Source organism: Alternaria alternata (assembly GCF_001642055.1).
Source record: "Alternaria alternata strain SRC1lrK2f unplaced genomic scaffold CC77scaffold_32, whole genome shotgun sequence".
Taxonomy (NCBI): Eukaryota; Fungi; Ascomycota; class Dothideomycetes; order Pleosporales; family Pleosporaceae; genus Alternaria; species Alternaria alternata.
In genome coordinates this window covers 294,998-311,486 of record NW_017306221.1, presented here as the reverse complement: position 1 = coordinate 311,486, position 16,489 = coordinate 294,998, and the positions used below count along the sequence as shown (strand labels likewise).

General features: G+C 49.5%; 2 protein-coding genes across 2 annotated transcripts; both read right to left on the bottom strand.

Moving 5' to 3' along the window:
• Positions 1-1,543: 1,543 nt before the first annotated feature.
• CC77DRAFT_920041 (hypothetical protein) lies at positions 1,544-4,325 on the bottom strand (the record flags this gene model as incomplete). Its single annotated transcript, XM_018533707.1, has 6 exons — positions 1,544-1,651; positions 1,702-3,098; positions 3,154-3,496; positions 3,546-3,712; positions 3,762-3,957; positions 4,011-4,325. Coding segments are annotated over 6 exons (2,526 nt in total), but the record flags the coding sequence as incomplete, so codon positions are not given.
• A 2,276-nt stretch (positions 4,326-6,601) lies between these two features.
• Positions 6,602-12,487, bottom strand: CC77DRAFT_1082757 (hypothetical protein). Its single transcript, XM_018529371.1, has one exon. It carries the CDS (start codon positions 12,355-12,357, stop codon positions 6,715-6,717), a length of 5,643 nt encoding a protein of 1,880 aa, XP_018379905.1. The 5' UTR covers positions 12,358-12,487; the 3' UTR covers positions 6,602-6,714.
• Between the last annotated feature and the right edge of the window lie 4,002 nt (positions 12,488-16,489).

The window sequence follows — 16,489 nt, the reverse complement described above, 5'->3', positions numbered from 1 at the left end:
ACTAGCAGTTATAGACGCAATAGTACCTAACGCTTGCTAAGTTTACTATTAACGTGCTTACAATACTAGCCTTAGCTGCTAATTGTAAGCGTACGTTTAGCAAGCTTAGTAATATGCTAGGCATATAGCAGCTGCAAATAAAGCCTAAGTTGCTTAACGCACTGTAGTGCTTAAAAAGCTAGCGGCGATTAGGTCTTAAAACACCAGCAGGAGGGCATATAACAGCTAAGATCGCTGTAGTACAAGCCTATCTTAGTAGACATAACTTTAAACTATAGCAATTAGATAGTAATTAATTAGTTAGTGCAATACTAAGATAGCGGTCTTAGCAGTTAGTTTAGTCTTAGTTCGCGATTCTAAAAAATGTCTTGGCAGTCAATCAGGTCAGTTCACTACTTCTAGACTAACAGTTTGAACCGCAAAGATGAACTGACAACTAACTGATTGACTGATAGCAACTCTGAATCATGCGAACAGTTACTGACCGTTGATTTCGCGTCGTCACACCAATCGAAGTCTGTAGTAACCACTCTTCTGCGGTCAGGATTGGTGTACTTGAGGATGAATTTTTTAGATCTGCGTCTGGACCATATGTACTGATTCAGTGCACGTTGGGACGCACAAGGCAGGGCTGGACAGCTCCATCGTGTGAACAAAGCCTCGGCTTGGGCTCCAGACGCAAACGTCTGCCTACGAGCAAACCTCGATGATGACGAGAAAGATCATTCTAGTCTGGGTATGTCATGTTTGTCTTGCAGTAGATCGCAGACCTTCATGCTCAGGAAAATGCAGAAGCCCACCGAAACGCCGCATTTCGATTAGTTCTTGTGCAGGTTAAGCTGTTAAGAGATGATTTAGTCTTTTCCTAGACGTGTATCGATTCTAAAAGAATTCCACAGTGCTTCACGTGACAGGTCAAGTTGGTTGTTATCTTCACTCTATGTGGAGCGATTGTTCAAGTACGTACGCCAGATATTGTCGTATGTCACGGACATGGCCCCACTTTTCTAGCTTCCTTGCCGCCACTTCTTCACCATACCGGCAGCCGGGTATGACGAACCTCTGATCTTTTTCCAGGGAGATGGTTATTGCCGCCTCATGAAGTACACTAGCACTTCTACGACTAGATACCCAACTCATGTCAGAGTCCTAACCTCGTCGACCTTGACTGCGAACAGGAGTGCCAGAAAATAAAACTGCGGAGTTGATCTGGCACACGAGGTTGTTCCTGTGACAGCGCCGGCAAATATTCGTGTCTCAACGCTAATCATTCGCTAACATTATAAGTCAAATCATGTTCCGATCTTCTCTTCCCCTATACCATATGAAGTAGTACAAATAAGCTCTGCATTTTTCCTAGCTACGAGGGATACCTAGCGTGACGTCAAGCATTTGACGCTCAACTGAAGTTAAGCTCGAAGTCCTGTTCGAAAGCACCACTGGCGGTGTACTTGTCAAGACCGGAAATCTTGAGCACACCACTCTCAAATGAAGTGGTCAGCTCAGAAGAGTCGCAGTTCTTCCCTCCAGCCTTGAGCGAAGCCTGCTGCGGCTGCTCGTGGAGTCCAGCAATGGTGATATTACCAAGTACGGGAGCACTGTGGAACGAGCCATCAGACGTGAACGAAAGGCAGTTGTTACTGTACGAGAACTGTGTGATGATTTAGTAACGTTGATCTGCTTTTTTGTGGGACAACTGACCTGCACCAGACGTGTTGCATTGGGCTGCAGACTCTCGCCATCATCGAGATACAGATCACCACTGGCCGCACTGTTGCTGTCGAGCGCGACCAAGAGGCTATAAGGCGTCTTTCTCGTCTCAGCCGTCGTTAGTTTGGGCTCCTGCAGCACAAGGACGGCCCCACCTCGCACGTGCACATTGATGTGCTCGAGCGGTGCCTGCAAAGTCACGTTCTCGCCTGGCTCAGCATCAACTTCAGTAAGAGTGTACCAATCGTACCAACGCTCGCCTGAGCCAACACCGGGGAACACGCCTTGCACGGTCTCGACGTTCGGTACTAGTACAGGGGTGACAAGAATGGAAGGACCGAGCATAAACTGGTTGTACGTCTCGCGCAGGGACTCATCGTTCGGGAACTCCCAAGCAAGCGCGCGCATAACAGTCTCGCCCTTAGTGTGAGCATGGTAGAAGAGTGTGTACATGTATCCAAGAAGGCTGTATCTCACAGCCATAGCGCGGCGTGCAGATTCTGCGACCGAAGACCAGCGGTATGCTTCTTGGCCAATAGTGGCCTTGACGTTGTGGTTACGGTAGAAGGGGAAGAATGCACTGAGCTCCATCCAGCGAGAGCAGAGCTGGAAGTCAGTGTTGCGAGCAAAACCGCAAGTGTCGGCTCCGAACATGGGGATACCGGACATCATCATGGTGAAAGCTTGCGAGATCGACAAGAACATACTGCCCCAAGTACTTGTGTTGTCGCCTCCCCAATGACTGGTGGTTTTACCACTGCCGGCAAAGACACTGCGTCCGACAGTGAAAGGCCTACGCCCAGGGAAAAGTTCAAGCAGCGAATGGTAAGTTGCGTTCGAGATCTGCAGACCAAACAGGTTGTGCATCTCATACTCAGTCGTGTTATATTGGTCGTTGTGCGTTGCGTTAGGAGCGATCGAGCTCTTACCGAGCGCATGACCCGCTTGCACGTTGTTAATGACGTAAGGTGGGTAGTTGAGGTTGCGTACACCAGGGGTTGGCTCAGTCCTGCCTTGAGTGGTGGTGGTAGCAGGCGGAAGGACAGGAGAGACGGAGGCCGCTGAAGCCTGCGATGCCGAGGCAGCAGCAGCAGAAGCAGCTTCAGTTGCGTTGGTGATGTTGAATCCTTCGGGATAGTTGAAGTCAAAGGTGAGTGGGTCGCCGGGCAGGAGGAAAGGTGGGTGCACAGGGTTCTCGGTGAGACGATCGTTACCACATGAACCTGCACAGAAAGACGCAGCCTCACTCAAATCAATCCAGATGCCATCGAAGGGAGTACCCTTATGCCACTGGACGATTTCATTGGTCCACCATCTCTGAGAAGACGGGAGAAGCCAGTCCGCCCAAACGCTAAAGCCTGGCCAGTTGTCTCCGTAGTAGTAAGATCCTGAAATAGAGAGTTAAAAAAAGTATTAGATGCCAAGTTCGGAGGACGAACTTACCAGTAGTAGGGTCTCGGATGTAGGTTTCTAGATGTGCACCATTCTCGAAGGGCGCATACGTGTCACTAGCATTGTTGGGGTTTGAGACGTAAATGTTGCTGTCGATAATAGGGACGTAATACTGGCCGTTAGCGTGCAACCGCTCGATGAAGTTAGTGAATGCTGGCAGAGGATATGTGGCCTCGTTATTGGTGAAGTCGCGATATAGGTCGTAGATATCGAGATCGTTCCACAAGCACTCTAGAGGAATATTGGCCTCCCGGTAACCGTCAACGACGCCTTGGACTACGGAGATGTTCTCGTAGCCCCAACGAGCTTGATGATAGCCAAAAGTCCAGTACATCTTGCAGTAATTAGCCAATTCAGACGTGTCAGGCTTGGGGTTCACTAACCTGCATAGCTGGAAGGCCGATACATCCAGCCTGGAATTGGGCGATGGTTGTCAGAGCACTCGAACTTTTATCTTCCTTTTGACCACTGAGGAAGTAGAGATCGAAGCTGCCACCCAAAGTGCGGTAAGCGATGGTGTTCTCACGAAGCAACCATTCCTGGCCGTGAGCTGGAGCGAGTCAATATCCGGTCATTGCATTTGTCCCAGTTCAACATACCATTGCGGGCATACATGCCGTGAGCAGTGGTCGCGGAACCGTTTTGTCCGTAGCGGGTTTCTTGATAGAAGGGAATTACTCCATATACATTGCGGTCGACAGTATTACCAGCGTCCACAGCGTAGAACGTTTGGGTGTGGTTAGTGCCCAAACGGAAGTCATGAACATTCTCTGCAAGACCGTAGACGTTGTAATCCTGGCATGAAGCTATTAATCACAAGTTGTTTCTAACCGTCTTCACTTACTTACATCGACCATGTTTGTCACAATCTCAATGAACTGATCCTCATAAACAATAACATGTCCGTATGTCGAGAAAAGTTCCTCTCCAGTATGGACACGTGAGATCCTGAACTGGAAGGTAGGATCATTACTCCACTCGAGGCTAAGATCACTGCTGTTCAATGTAGTCTTGCCATCCCACTCAGGCTGATCAACCAGGGAAGCTGGAAGAATGTATTGCGTGCTGTTCGCTGGTGCGATGTGCTTGGGGTAGATGCGAACATTAAGGCGCTCCTTGGCCTGGTAAGACACTTCGAGGGTCAAATCGGCGATGTCGTTGCCGAATGCCTGACAATTGGCCCCAGCAATAGTCAAGTCAGCAGTGAAACCGTGGCCATTGTCAGCCAGATTGGACGCTTTATAACCGGGACATGCTTGAGAGTCTGGCGCGCTATCGTCATAGATTGTTGGCGTCAGGCTGGGAAGAGCATTGATCTGAGGAGCAAGAGTTGGTATAACTCGCGTTGTCCCTGACGCCGCAATGCTTTGACCTTGTTGCTTCAATGTCAGAAGTGCAGCTGGATGAATGGCGGAAGCAGACTCACCAAATGCAAGGCCAGCGAGCGCAGCTGCTGAAACAGCAACATTGACGAACCTCATGATGACTTCGAGAGTGAAGGCTTAGCTGTCAAACTTCGGATGCTTGGTGAGTCTTTTACCAGACCACAAGCTCCTATTTAAGCTCCCATATTTGAGCCACCGTACCACGACAACTTGCGGGGTAACACAAAAACTTCAAGCTTGAGCATCCCCATAGCATCATAAGTCGCTTGCAGCTGTAGCGGAGTCCAATCCGGGGACGACAGCAGGAAGCTTTTCAGATTGACAAGTACCGTTCACGATGCGATCCAGACGCCATGTGAGCCGGCGTGGCCAATTGCGGGGCCAGCTGGGATGTGGATACGGCTTTGACATCACCATTGAAGGTCCGAAAATTCTACCGATGCTTGATGAGCAAACCACGTAGGACTTAGCCTCAACCTTGAGTCTGGAGATGCCATTAGATGGTAGACGGGCCGTCATTACGTCAATCAGACTTCAACCCCGGTTGTGGAATAAAGATTGTTGAGGCTAGTTGCAGGTGCGGGCGCTCCAGAAAGACGGGAGCTGCGTTCGAAGTGCATTTGTGCATGAAAACCATGTTTTGAGCACGCAGCGAACATGAGCGGATCAAGCTCGAGAAGCATCGTGTTGTCGTGACGGACCGAGTCGCGTGCTATGGGTCGTTCGCGAAATACCGTGCCACCCCTCGCGACTTAGCGCGATTGTGACGCTAGAACTAGTTTGTCACCAAATCGTAGTACAAACAGCATCTCATCACATTCTGCATCCACAGAAAAGCTCTGAAGAAGCTGGGATAGCTTATTTTGGCGTCTCGGAAAAACGAACCCCAGCAAGTCCAGTACCGTGTTTTGGCAGTCCGTGCGCGCCATTCCTAAATGCGCTGAGACGCGTAATGCGGCGATTATTCTTAATACAACAGCTTCACAACACAACAGGATTAAGAGGAGCTATTGCAGAGTGTGATATTTTTGCAACTAAAGATCAAATTTTGTAGGTAAAAAATAGCAGAAAAGCATAGAGCTGTGCGCTCGACTTTGACACGCAAATACCGAGGCCAGACGCGTTCGCAAGAAGAATCAGGTTTAACACGCCGCAACCTACGACCACAGGAGAAGGATGAGCTTATAAAGTACATACAGTAGCTTACAGAGGCTCACTTACAACAAAGAAGAGAGATGATTCAAAATTACCCCTCCGATATTGCCAAAAAAGGAATATTCAAAACAAAAACGCTTTTCTATTAGCTGGGTTGATCATTTTGTCCAGAGGCATGCCAACGAGCCCACGCCCCGATGGTCAACGTCTATGGACTGCCAACATCGCGCCGCCGATTCTAGTGCAAAGTGCACGCGATACTTCGAGCTACTGAAGGAGAAAACAGAGTATTACAAGGTTGAGCCGGAGCACACATACAATATGGATGAGAAGGGCTTTATGCTTGTAGTTGTTGGCTGCTCAAAAAGGAGCTTCAGTAGAGCTTCATATGAGGATCAGAAGGTTAGGAGTACTATGCAAGACGGCTCTCGCGAGTGGATTTCGCTTACAGCCTGCGTCTGCGCGGATGGATCTCATCTTGATCCTGATGTCCATCAGGCTCATATATCCTAATCCCCTTCTGGCTGGCCAAACAATGAGATTGGCCTAGCATGGCTCAAACAGGTGTTTGATCGCAGTACAAAGGCGAAGGCACGATCAAGCTATCGATTACTGATTCTAGATGGGCATAGATCTCATCTCACAATGGACTTTATTGACTACTGTGATCAGAATAGGATCCTCTTTGCCGTATATCCCCCTCATTCAACCCATACGCTGCAGCCGCTCGACCTCAACACAGCACTGCTTGTATATGGCTGAGCGAACGGGAAGCCTAATTTTCAGTGTCCTATGGTCGTACGTGGAATTCAAAGATGCGTGATTAATTTATATTGGCAAATATAGAGATCCTCCCACTTGACAAGAAATCTGGCAGCAACGACCGGCTCCACCACGTGCCGGTCTACACGTCACGCGCTACCGCCGTCCGACCTTCGCTCCAGTTACATCTCGCTCTTATGAGCCGACTTCATGCCCTTTCCGCGATCGAAAATCGAAACGCAAAATTATCTCAAAGTACAAGAGCAGCACCAGTCTCCAATCCACACAAAACGATGTTGCATCCGGCCATAACGCCAGCGGGAACCACTCTGGTCGCTGGGTCGGGATCAAGTACCGCGGTGGTGTAGGCGAGTTGGCCAAAACAAGAGACCATCTGCGACGTCTCTCCAATGATCGCGCAAGATCGTTCTTTGCCCTCTGGCTTTTTCGAAAGTTCATAAAAGTGGAAGCACGTGCAGAACAATGCCGGAAAAACCAAGCAGGAGTTAACGATCGCTCCAGTTTGTCTGTTGTCATCAACCTTGAGGAACTTCAACTTGCCACCAGCATCGAGCCTGTCTTGCACAAAGCCAGAGAAGATAAGCTTCGACGCGATGGTGAGCGCGGAGGTACCTTTGCCAATCCAGTCTACTGCTTCGTTCTCCAAGGGCATCTTGGCGACGAGCGCATCAGCACCCGCAGCAGCAACGGCGCCGATAACGCCGATCACTGCCGACGGGATGCCAAAGACGTTATCCGGGCTTGGATCCATTGCTTCTGCGAAAAACAAGAAGTTTCCTGTGAACGCGACAAAGCCGGCAAGAGCATGTCCGCTCGAGTAAATCAACGTACCCACAGACTCTGAAATCTTAACAAGCCCTGAGCCCATTGAGGCGCCGGAGATATCCATCGCAGTGGATTTGGCTGAAATAGATGGTGAGGAGTTTGGTTTGAATACCGTTGCAAACTCGGTCCAGTTGCGGGCGTTGATGAGAGTCTTGGATGTACCATCATCTGGGAAAGGAGCGTTACCATCGTTTGCGAGTTTGTATATGACAGTGATACCTGTAGCGCCAATCCAGGTGATCAAGTCCAGGAACGAGATGTCCGGCACCCCGATCGCATTGAGGATATCGGAAAGAATAGGTATGTGTATCTTCGTATCCAGAAGATCAATGGCAGAAGACGAAAGGTGGTAGATGACATTGAAGAGAGCATCCCCAACCACCTGCGTTGTGCCGAGCACGGTCTCGGTAAGAATTCCTGCCAGCCGTTTCAAGATGTCAGTGAGACTTAGGCTGAGGAAGTCGGATGCCAAGTCCTTGAGTTGGTTGTAGGTCTCCTGGAATACCTTGCCCTCGGCTGCGATGGCTGTCATCAAATCATCGAGGAGATTTTGCACCAGACTTGGCTTAGGGAGTTGACCCTGAAATGTCATACTGTGCGCGTTGTTTTGGAAATGATTAGCCATCATTTGCGAGCTCGGAGTATGGTCCTTTGTAGGGTTCGTCGCATTTCCGCTTGGCGGTTTAGCTGCGCTGTCGCCCAGGGAATTCCAATTCTCCATGCCAGACCACTCTGCGACAGCCATTTGTGCGCCGGCTATCGATGCGTCGAACTTGCTCTGCACAGCCTTGATGCCCTCTACGGAGTTCTGCAGATAGAAGCGGATCATGTTGTGCATGATCTGCTTCGTTCGCTTGATATCGTCCCATTGGAACAAGACCTCCAAGAACCGGATGAGGTCTTCCAAGGCCGTCTTAATCTGGTTGAACACCCACTCGAGGGCGCCGACGATGGCGCCTACGGTATCCAAGACCGTATGATACACTTTGCCCGCAATATTGACGACAAATTGCCAGACACCACTGGCCGCGTCCTTGATCACCTGTATCACATGGTTCACTCCAGTCCGCAACCAATTGAAAAGATCTCCAGCGGCCACCCGAATATAATCGCCCAAGCCGAAAGTGGCAGTTTTGGCGATATCTGATACGTTTTCAATAGCAGCCGGTGCAGTGGAAGACAGTGACATCTTCTTCGTCAGAACATAAGCCTCCTTCAACTTCCGGATGCACTCAGCTGTGCTGTCCACATCCTCGTTCGTCGCGGACGGCGAGATCAACGGAGTGGTTTGCTTGGGCCCACTCACACCACCAGCGATTGTATTCGGGGTGAAATGTGCTTGTCTCAAAGCCGCCCTATCCGTGAGCGCCGATAATTTTGCGAACGATTGTTCCATGGGGTTCACTATGCTAGTAGCGCCCTCTACCGTGGCTGTAATGACGGACCCGATGATGCTCTCAGTCGCTTGGATGATGGTGATCTGTCCCGCATTATTGGTCTTCAGGACGACCGGGACTGGTGAAAGGATGTAGTAAAGGCCCTCAATATACACAGGAGTACGAGATGGAGTTGTAAGAGTGACTTGAGTTCCCGGAGAAACAATTCCATCCGTATCTGTGACTTTTATGGTCGTCGTGTACGATTTGAAGGACAGGGCTTTCTGCTGTGGAGGAGCTGACAGCGTGATTGGCTGACTCTGCCAGATCTTAGACTCCGTGTTTGTTGCCTGGATCACACGTTGGATACGGTTGCCACCAGCAGCAAACACGGTGTTGCCTCCATCGCGAATGTTGCAGAAAGAAGCAATACGCTCAACGTTGCTCAAGATGGGGACGGGGATGCTCCATGCCTGGGAATCGGCCAGTTTGAGTACAGGACAGGAAGTGTAGTACACCGTATTACTGCCGTTCTTACCGAACAGAGTGACTATGCCGTCGTGGGTCATAGCAGTCAGCGAGTCGGTGCCGGAGAGCAGTTCGTTCGTCATGATTGGCTTCCCTGCAGTGCCATCTCTAAGCTGCTCATCCGCCGCCCACCGATACAGAGTTGACTTCCCGATAGCGTAAAGATCCGTGGAACCATAAAGTGCAGAGGACTTGTCGATATGTCGCATTGATGCGATAGCCGTCGCGTGCGTCTGACCAGGCAGCGTCAGTCGTGTTGGCATTGGAGCCGCATCCCCAGATAGATTGAACATTGGCACGTAAACAAGCTGAGGGGCACCCTGGACCGTACCAGCAGTGTATATCCCGTCTATCATTCCTTGTGCGACACGGCCTATGCAACTACTGTACGTACCCTTCTCCACATCAAAGGGCAGTGTGTGGGGAATCCAGTGGGTGGTGGTCGAAGATGGGTCCACAATATACCGTGCTGTTGTCTTGAGAGATGACGAAGGGTTTTCAAGGATGTCAACCATGATGTATTGAATGCCTTGATCAGTTTCAGAAAACATGATTTTTGTGATTTGCACGGGATGCGGGCCCTTGGGCGCATCAAAAGGGAATGCTCGCCAACTTGGATGAGACGTCCAAGACGATGTTGTGTCTGGTGCATTTGAGAGAGATAAGAAAAGAGTGTCAGAGCCGCCTTTGCAGACTGCCATACCGAGGCCAATGGTTCCTTCATCCATCACGCTTTGGTTGACTCCAAAAGCTTCCACTGTCGCCCCAGTTCCAAAAGCTTGTTCCACAGTTGCAGAAGAGATATCGTCCACAACCCAACCCGTCTGTGATTCTCCAAGAACCTCTCTAAAGATATTGAGAGATTTCGACGCGTTGATAGCGAATAGTAGAGGGGTGCCGTTGGCCATCTGGAGGGCGCGAAACTCGCCCGTTGGATCAACCAACTGTCCCTGTACATAATTCAGCATCATTTCGGTGATGCTAGAAACTTGGAATTTGCCGCCTAGCGATCCCGTAGGTATGGGGATGGACACTGGAGCGGCAAGAGGAAAAGGGCGACTCGTACCATTGGCTTTTTCTGCTGATTTAGCAGCAGTAATGGTGAAACCCTGGGCGTTTGATTTCACTACGAATGGCTCAACGCCAGATTGTTCTGTTTTCGTGCTGAGAGCAGCCTTTTGGGCATGTTCCACGTCCTGATGGACTGCCGGAACCGGCCCCAACATTCCCTTAGCTCTGGCTTGTTCGATAGCCACGGCCATAGGAGACACTTCATCCAACTGCATTGGCTTCTCTGCAGTAACAGTGTCCGCTTCCATTATAGGTGCTGTCCGGCCGAACTGATCGTCGGTCGGATTTATGTACGTGATCAGGCTGACCAGGTCCTGGTAGTCGGAGAACGATGCGGTCTTGTAGGAGAAGACTCTAGCTCCGGGAAAGACAAAACTCTTCAACTGATCGAAGCGGATCGGGTTGATCGACGCCCCCAGAAAATCTCCACTTTTGCCTCTTACGTCGTCAATCAAGTCGTTGATGTGAGTGAAGAAGTTGATGATCCCGCTTGCGCTTCCGGATTGGGAATTGTCCGTCAGGGTATGTTTCTTCGGGTCAGGGTGGGAGACCATACTGAGGCTACCATGACTGTCAACGGATACGAGATACGCGTCACTAAGGATCTTGTCGACAACATTAGCAGAGGCACCAGAAGCTGCCCATTGGCAGTAGACGGAAACCTTGAGATGCTGCGTTATGGTGACTTCATTGGCTTCCCCAAAAGTCATGCCGAAGAGTTTCAATTTTCCCGAGACGAAGTCGCATGTGTAGGTGCTCGTTATGTTGAGTTCCCCATGTGTGAGGGCCATGCTATCACTTGCTCGCGCTACATCCGAGTAAGATAATGATGCAACGGTAGCGCCACTCTTGTGGTATGTCACACTAGGCTGCTGACCCCTTGCGAAACTCCAATAGTAACTAACGCCGCCGACTATATCGTATGCGTCGACGTCTGTCCATGGTTTGATGCAAGATTTCTTGGCCTGTGGAAGCATCTGCTCGACAAAGTAGGCTGCAATGACATCCCTCTTGACAGACATGACGCCACTAGATTGAGAAATATCCTGAGGCTCGATCCAGTTCCAAGAGAAGCTGGAAGCTCCCGGCACAGAACGTCCACCAGTGGCGCACAGATAATTCAGCGTGGTAGCGGATGTCTGCAGCTGAGAAGGGTTGTCGATCGGGGCTCCTATTGATGAGTCAACGACAGGACTAACGGATCGTAGTAGGCCTGTCAAGCGCAGAGGTGACCCGTCAGGATATTGCGCAACGGCGGTCACTCCAACAAGAGGCAACCCTTGTTCTTTAGCCTCACTAGCCCAGAGGTCGGCGAACGCTAAGCCAAGTAAATGACTGGCGTCTTTGTCGCCGACACCCACGAAGCTGGGTACCGTCTGCGAAACGGCGCTATCAAGGTTGAACAACAGTTGCTGCAAACTGAAAGCGGACCCTGAAAGATTGTTCAAGCGAGCCAACAGCTGCTTCTTCAGCTCCGGATTCTTGTTGAAGTAAGGCGTATCCAGATCCTTGTTCAGGTTCTGGCTAGTGATATCAGTCCTGGTCGAAACGTACCAGGGAGTTCCAGACGGCTGCGAATACCATTTCCAGGTTCCCGGGTTGTATCCTCCTGAAGGGCGAAAACTAATCAGAGTGACATCTGAGCAATACATGTTGAAGATGACGTTGTCTGCGCTCCTTCCTAGCGTAACGATGGGAGCTGGAAGCCTGATCTGGGGACCTTTTCCAGGGACACTCTGAACAAGGCCGGGAGGAACTCCCGCCCGAAGGCGAACGCCACATACAAAACGAGCGGCGAAAAGATTTTGGATTCTGGGGTCGGTGGTATCCGTGTCGTTCGGAATATCGAAAGGATTCACATTACCACTCTTGCTTAGTAGTTCGGTCAACGTCAGTCTGACAGTTGTGGCACCTTGCTGGTCGGCCATGTAGAAAAGGTACTGGTATGGCTGAGTCGTGCTTGTGTTTTGCAGGTACTGCAACAAGCCGGCATTGATGCTTTCCTGGGTTGTAGAAACCACAAGATCATATCGATATTTTTCATCCGCTAGGTGAGATGAGTTGGGTGCCATGTTCGCAATGTATTCTGAAGATCGTGCGGTGTGTGAAGGTGTAAATGCGTGCTTGGATATGAGCAGAAATCTCTAGGTAGTGAGCTTGGTGGTCTTCAAATGCTGCCATTGAGCTCGCAATATATATGTGTGTATGATGGCCACCACGCTGTAATTATTTCGGTTGATGCAGAGATATCACCAGACTTCCAAGCATATTGCTTTTCAATCTCAGCTCGATGATATACAAAGCATACCCCATACAGTTCTAGCGTAGATGCTATGCGTATGCTGCCAAGCACAAAAGATGCCGGCTCTTGTCAATCATGTTGCATGTACACACCCTCTCCAAGAGAAACTCAAAAGCATGACCTATCATATGCTGAGAATCTATGCGTACGTGTCCGGTTACTCTTCGTGGAGTGCATTTGGAACGCTGTGAAACGATGAAAAAGGGATGATTGCCGCACAATTGCCTTACGATGCGTCTGTTGAGTCTCTTAGTGCATCTAGTTGATCAGTAACGGTCCGGCGTAGCCGACGAGCATGGCTATACTGACGACTCCAATATGTTCCGTGGTGTATCCAACGCATCGTAGGCCGCTTACTAGTCTGCATTATGACTGCAGGGAGTAAAGGTGTGGGGACTGTAGTACGGCTGCACGGCTTAGAGTTTCTAATGCTATTAGTGGTGAGTGAGCGTTTACTTCTTGTAACCTTTCTAGTCCCTATTAGCTAAGTACAGCCTATATGCAGTCTAAGAAGCTGTACTACGGTTACAGTCTGTACTCAAAACGTTTTTGACCACTACTGTGCGTAAAACACTGAGAACTCACCTGTACGTGCCTCAGGATAGCCCTATTTAGGCTGTACTGCGGTAAGTTGGGTGCACTGATGTCCCAGCTGTTGTGAAGATGTGTGCGCCTACCAGGTAAGAACTGGTCCGACGTCCTACTGTTGAGTTTCTCGTCATTGCCACTTAGCTCGTACAAAGTGGTAGTATCTTAGGTGAGACACCTCCGCAAATGTAGAGAATTCAGCCTCTTGGTCGAGGCAAGGGTATTGTGCGAAAGAGACACTGTGTATAGTACAGCCACATATCACAGAGTCAGCGATGAGAATTTCTTCGTTAGTGTATCTATCGGATATTGGGACAGCGTACGTTAGGCTGACAAGGAACATCGACGCGTTGATCCAAGTTGAAGAACTTTGGTGTGCGTAGAGTCGGTCAGACCGGGTATTGATGGGATGGGGGGAGGAAGCTGAGAAAAAGCAGATAGTCCGTATGCAGTCTCGCACACCCAAAGCTTCCGGTTACTGAAGCAAGCGACGTTTGACTCCACATCACATCATGCTCACGCTCGGTAGTAAACCTACTCTTATCGTCTTGATTTTTTTCTAGCAATCCTGTACTTGAACGTTCTCGTGAACGCGTTGATTCATCGGAGTATAATATTCGACGACTCAAAGTTCCGTACGACAGAGCGCACAATAGGTGGGTTGATGCCAGACGTATGATGACAAATAAAATGCAGGCGTGGGAGGAAGTTGCAAGTGCATGAGAGTGTGACCGGATAGAGATGAGCCATTCTCAGGATGTGTCCATACACCCCTCTCTGAGTTTCCATGCCCAATAGCCAAATATGGACATAAGCTAACGATCGGGCCGATTTTGTTACATCTATCTCGGAGTCGACATGAGAATTTTCAAGGCTGCAGGAGCCCACCTGCACCTTTGAAGGTACAAAACCTGGTTTCGTCGATCTACAAGTTCAATGATATGGAGAGGGTGAGGAAGGCCGTCGTGTATACGCTTACATTACAAGACCAAGCTTCTTAACGTAGTTTACAAGCGAGTCGCCCGTACAAGCGAGGCGCCCACCCCACCAACTTTGATCACCTACCTCGCCTTTGCGTACAATGCCTCAACCCCACCACATTGTATCACGCTCATCTAAAGCTAATATACAGCTAACTATCTTGTCTCTTAACAAGCATTAGATTAAGACTGTACGAGCAGCTGCTTAGGCCTTTAATGTCCCTCGTACGACGCTACGCGACCGACGCGCTGGCAAGCCTCTACAACGCGATTGCCAGCCTAACTCGAAGAAGCTTACCTAGCTAGAGGAGGAGGTAATTGTTAGCTATATACTAAGCCTAGATTAACGTGGATTTGCGCCTACGTACGCAGCTGTACGTGATATAGCTAATAAGCTGCTGGCTGCGCGCGGCGCAGGCTAGGTTGGCGTCTACTAGCCGCGCAACTTTGTTAAGCGTATAGACAGGCTCACAACACGTTTTAACTAAGCGTACAATAGGCAGAGAGCTCTATGTAAGGACCCTATGTTAATTAGAGGCTAGTTTAAGCTCGTAGAGCAGACGAAGGCAAAGTACAGCATCTGCGATAAGGACGTCTACAACTTCGACAAGGCAGGCTTTATAATAGGCAAGATCAAGACCTAGCTCGTTGTAATAGGGTTAGAGAGGAGAGGCAGGCTAAAGGCTATCCAGCCTAGCGACCGTGAGTAGGTAACAGCAATAGCTGCGATTAACGCTGCTGGCTAGTTAGTCCTACTATTCCTCATCTTCGCTAGCCAGTATCACCTGTCTGCCTAGTATAAGGAGGCAGATATCCCACGCAACTAGGCGATCGCAGTTAGCGACAACAGATAGACAACTAACAAGCTAGGAGTTAAGTAGTTAAAGCACTTTATTAAGCATACAGAGGGGAAGGTTGTTAGAGCACATTAGCTACTTGTCCTTAATAGCTACAAGAGCTACTAGTCTCTTAAGTTTTAAGAGCTCTGCAAGGAGAACAATATCTACACGCTCTGTATGCCACCTTACTTATCTTACCTACTTTAGCCTCTTAACGTTAGCTGCTTCTCGCCGTTAAAGCGAGCGTACAGCCGTAAGATTAAGAGCCTAATCTGCTATTAGATTAACTACATTACTAAGCTTAAATTCCTGCCAGCCTTTAAGGCAGCCTTTAATCGCTCGTTTACTACAGCTAATATCTGCTTAGCTTTTCGAGGTGCAGGCCTTGTTCCTCTCTAGCTAGACGCTGTCCTATTAAAGCTAGACGTGCAGCTGCGTACGCCTACTCTAGCTGCTCTACTAGAGGCTCTCTGGGAGGCTTGTACGCCGAGCAACGTACGTAAGCTTAAGGCTTAATTAACATTAATACGTAATCGCGTGCGACAGCACAAGAGCTTATTACTAGCTTCAATTATTAAGGCAATTAACTAGCTTAAGAAGGGGGCTAAGGTGATAATGCTCTTAGCTAAGCTAATGCGTAATTAGATTGCCAGCCTTAAGAAGGCTAATAAGGCAGCCTTAGCGCGTAAACAGCGTAAGAAAAAGCGTTTACAGAAGCAAGGAGTCTTAATAAAGGGAGAGGGAGAGGATATACTCGCTTAACGTGAGGCTGATCAGCAGATTGCTCGTAAAGAGCGTTAAGAAGGAGAGCGATTAGGCCTTAGCCGCCAGGCTCAGGCGCGCTGCAGCAGGTGCAAAGAGACTAGGCACAACTCACGTACATGCAAAAAGAATACTTTAGATACTGCTTAATCTACTCTATTAATATCTATTTATAATCTTAAAGGGTGGTTGAGTTGCATAGTTAGATAGGTGATCAAAGTTGGTGGGGTGGGCGCCTCGCTTGTACGGGCGACTCGCTTGTAAACTACGTTATTGTTCATGGGGCGTGCGTGTTTGCGTGGGTAGACTTCCTGCCTGGCATCAATTTTTGCTGGCCACGAGACATCCGTGGATCCCTGTGGGCGCTCCGTCAAATTGGTCTCGACCACGCTCAGAGGTGGTGTGCTGCGCGTGTTAGCCGGATTTACATATCTTCCTAATAAGAGGTTGATGTTTGTGCTCTGTTTAGTGGCTGCGATTTCGACAACGCATCGTGACCAAAAAAACAAATATGCACTGCACTGCACGGCACGGCACGGTACGGCACGGTACGTCACACAGTAGCGAGTATTGTTGTTTTTACGGAACCCTCCGCACCGTTTGCTCATCGATCACCCATGGCATCATCCGGCAGTAATATGCAGCCATTGCTTGGGCGCTTTATGGTGTGCGCCTCCCATGTCCATGCCGCGTACTGTGTTGCTTGTGGCCGCGGCCCGAATTCACGTTACGC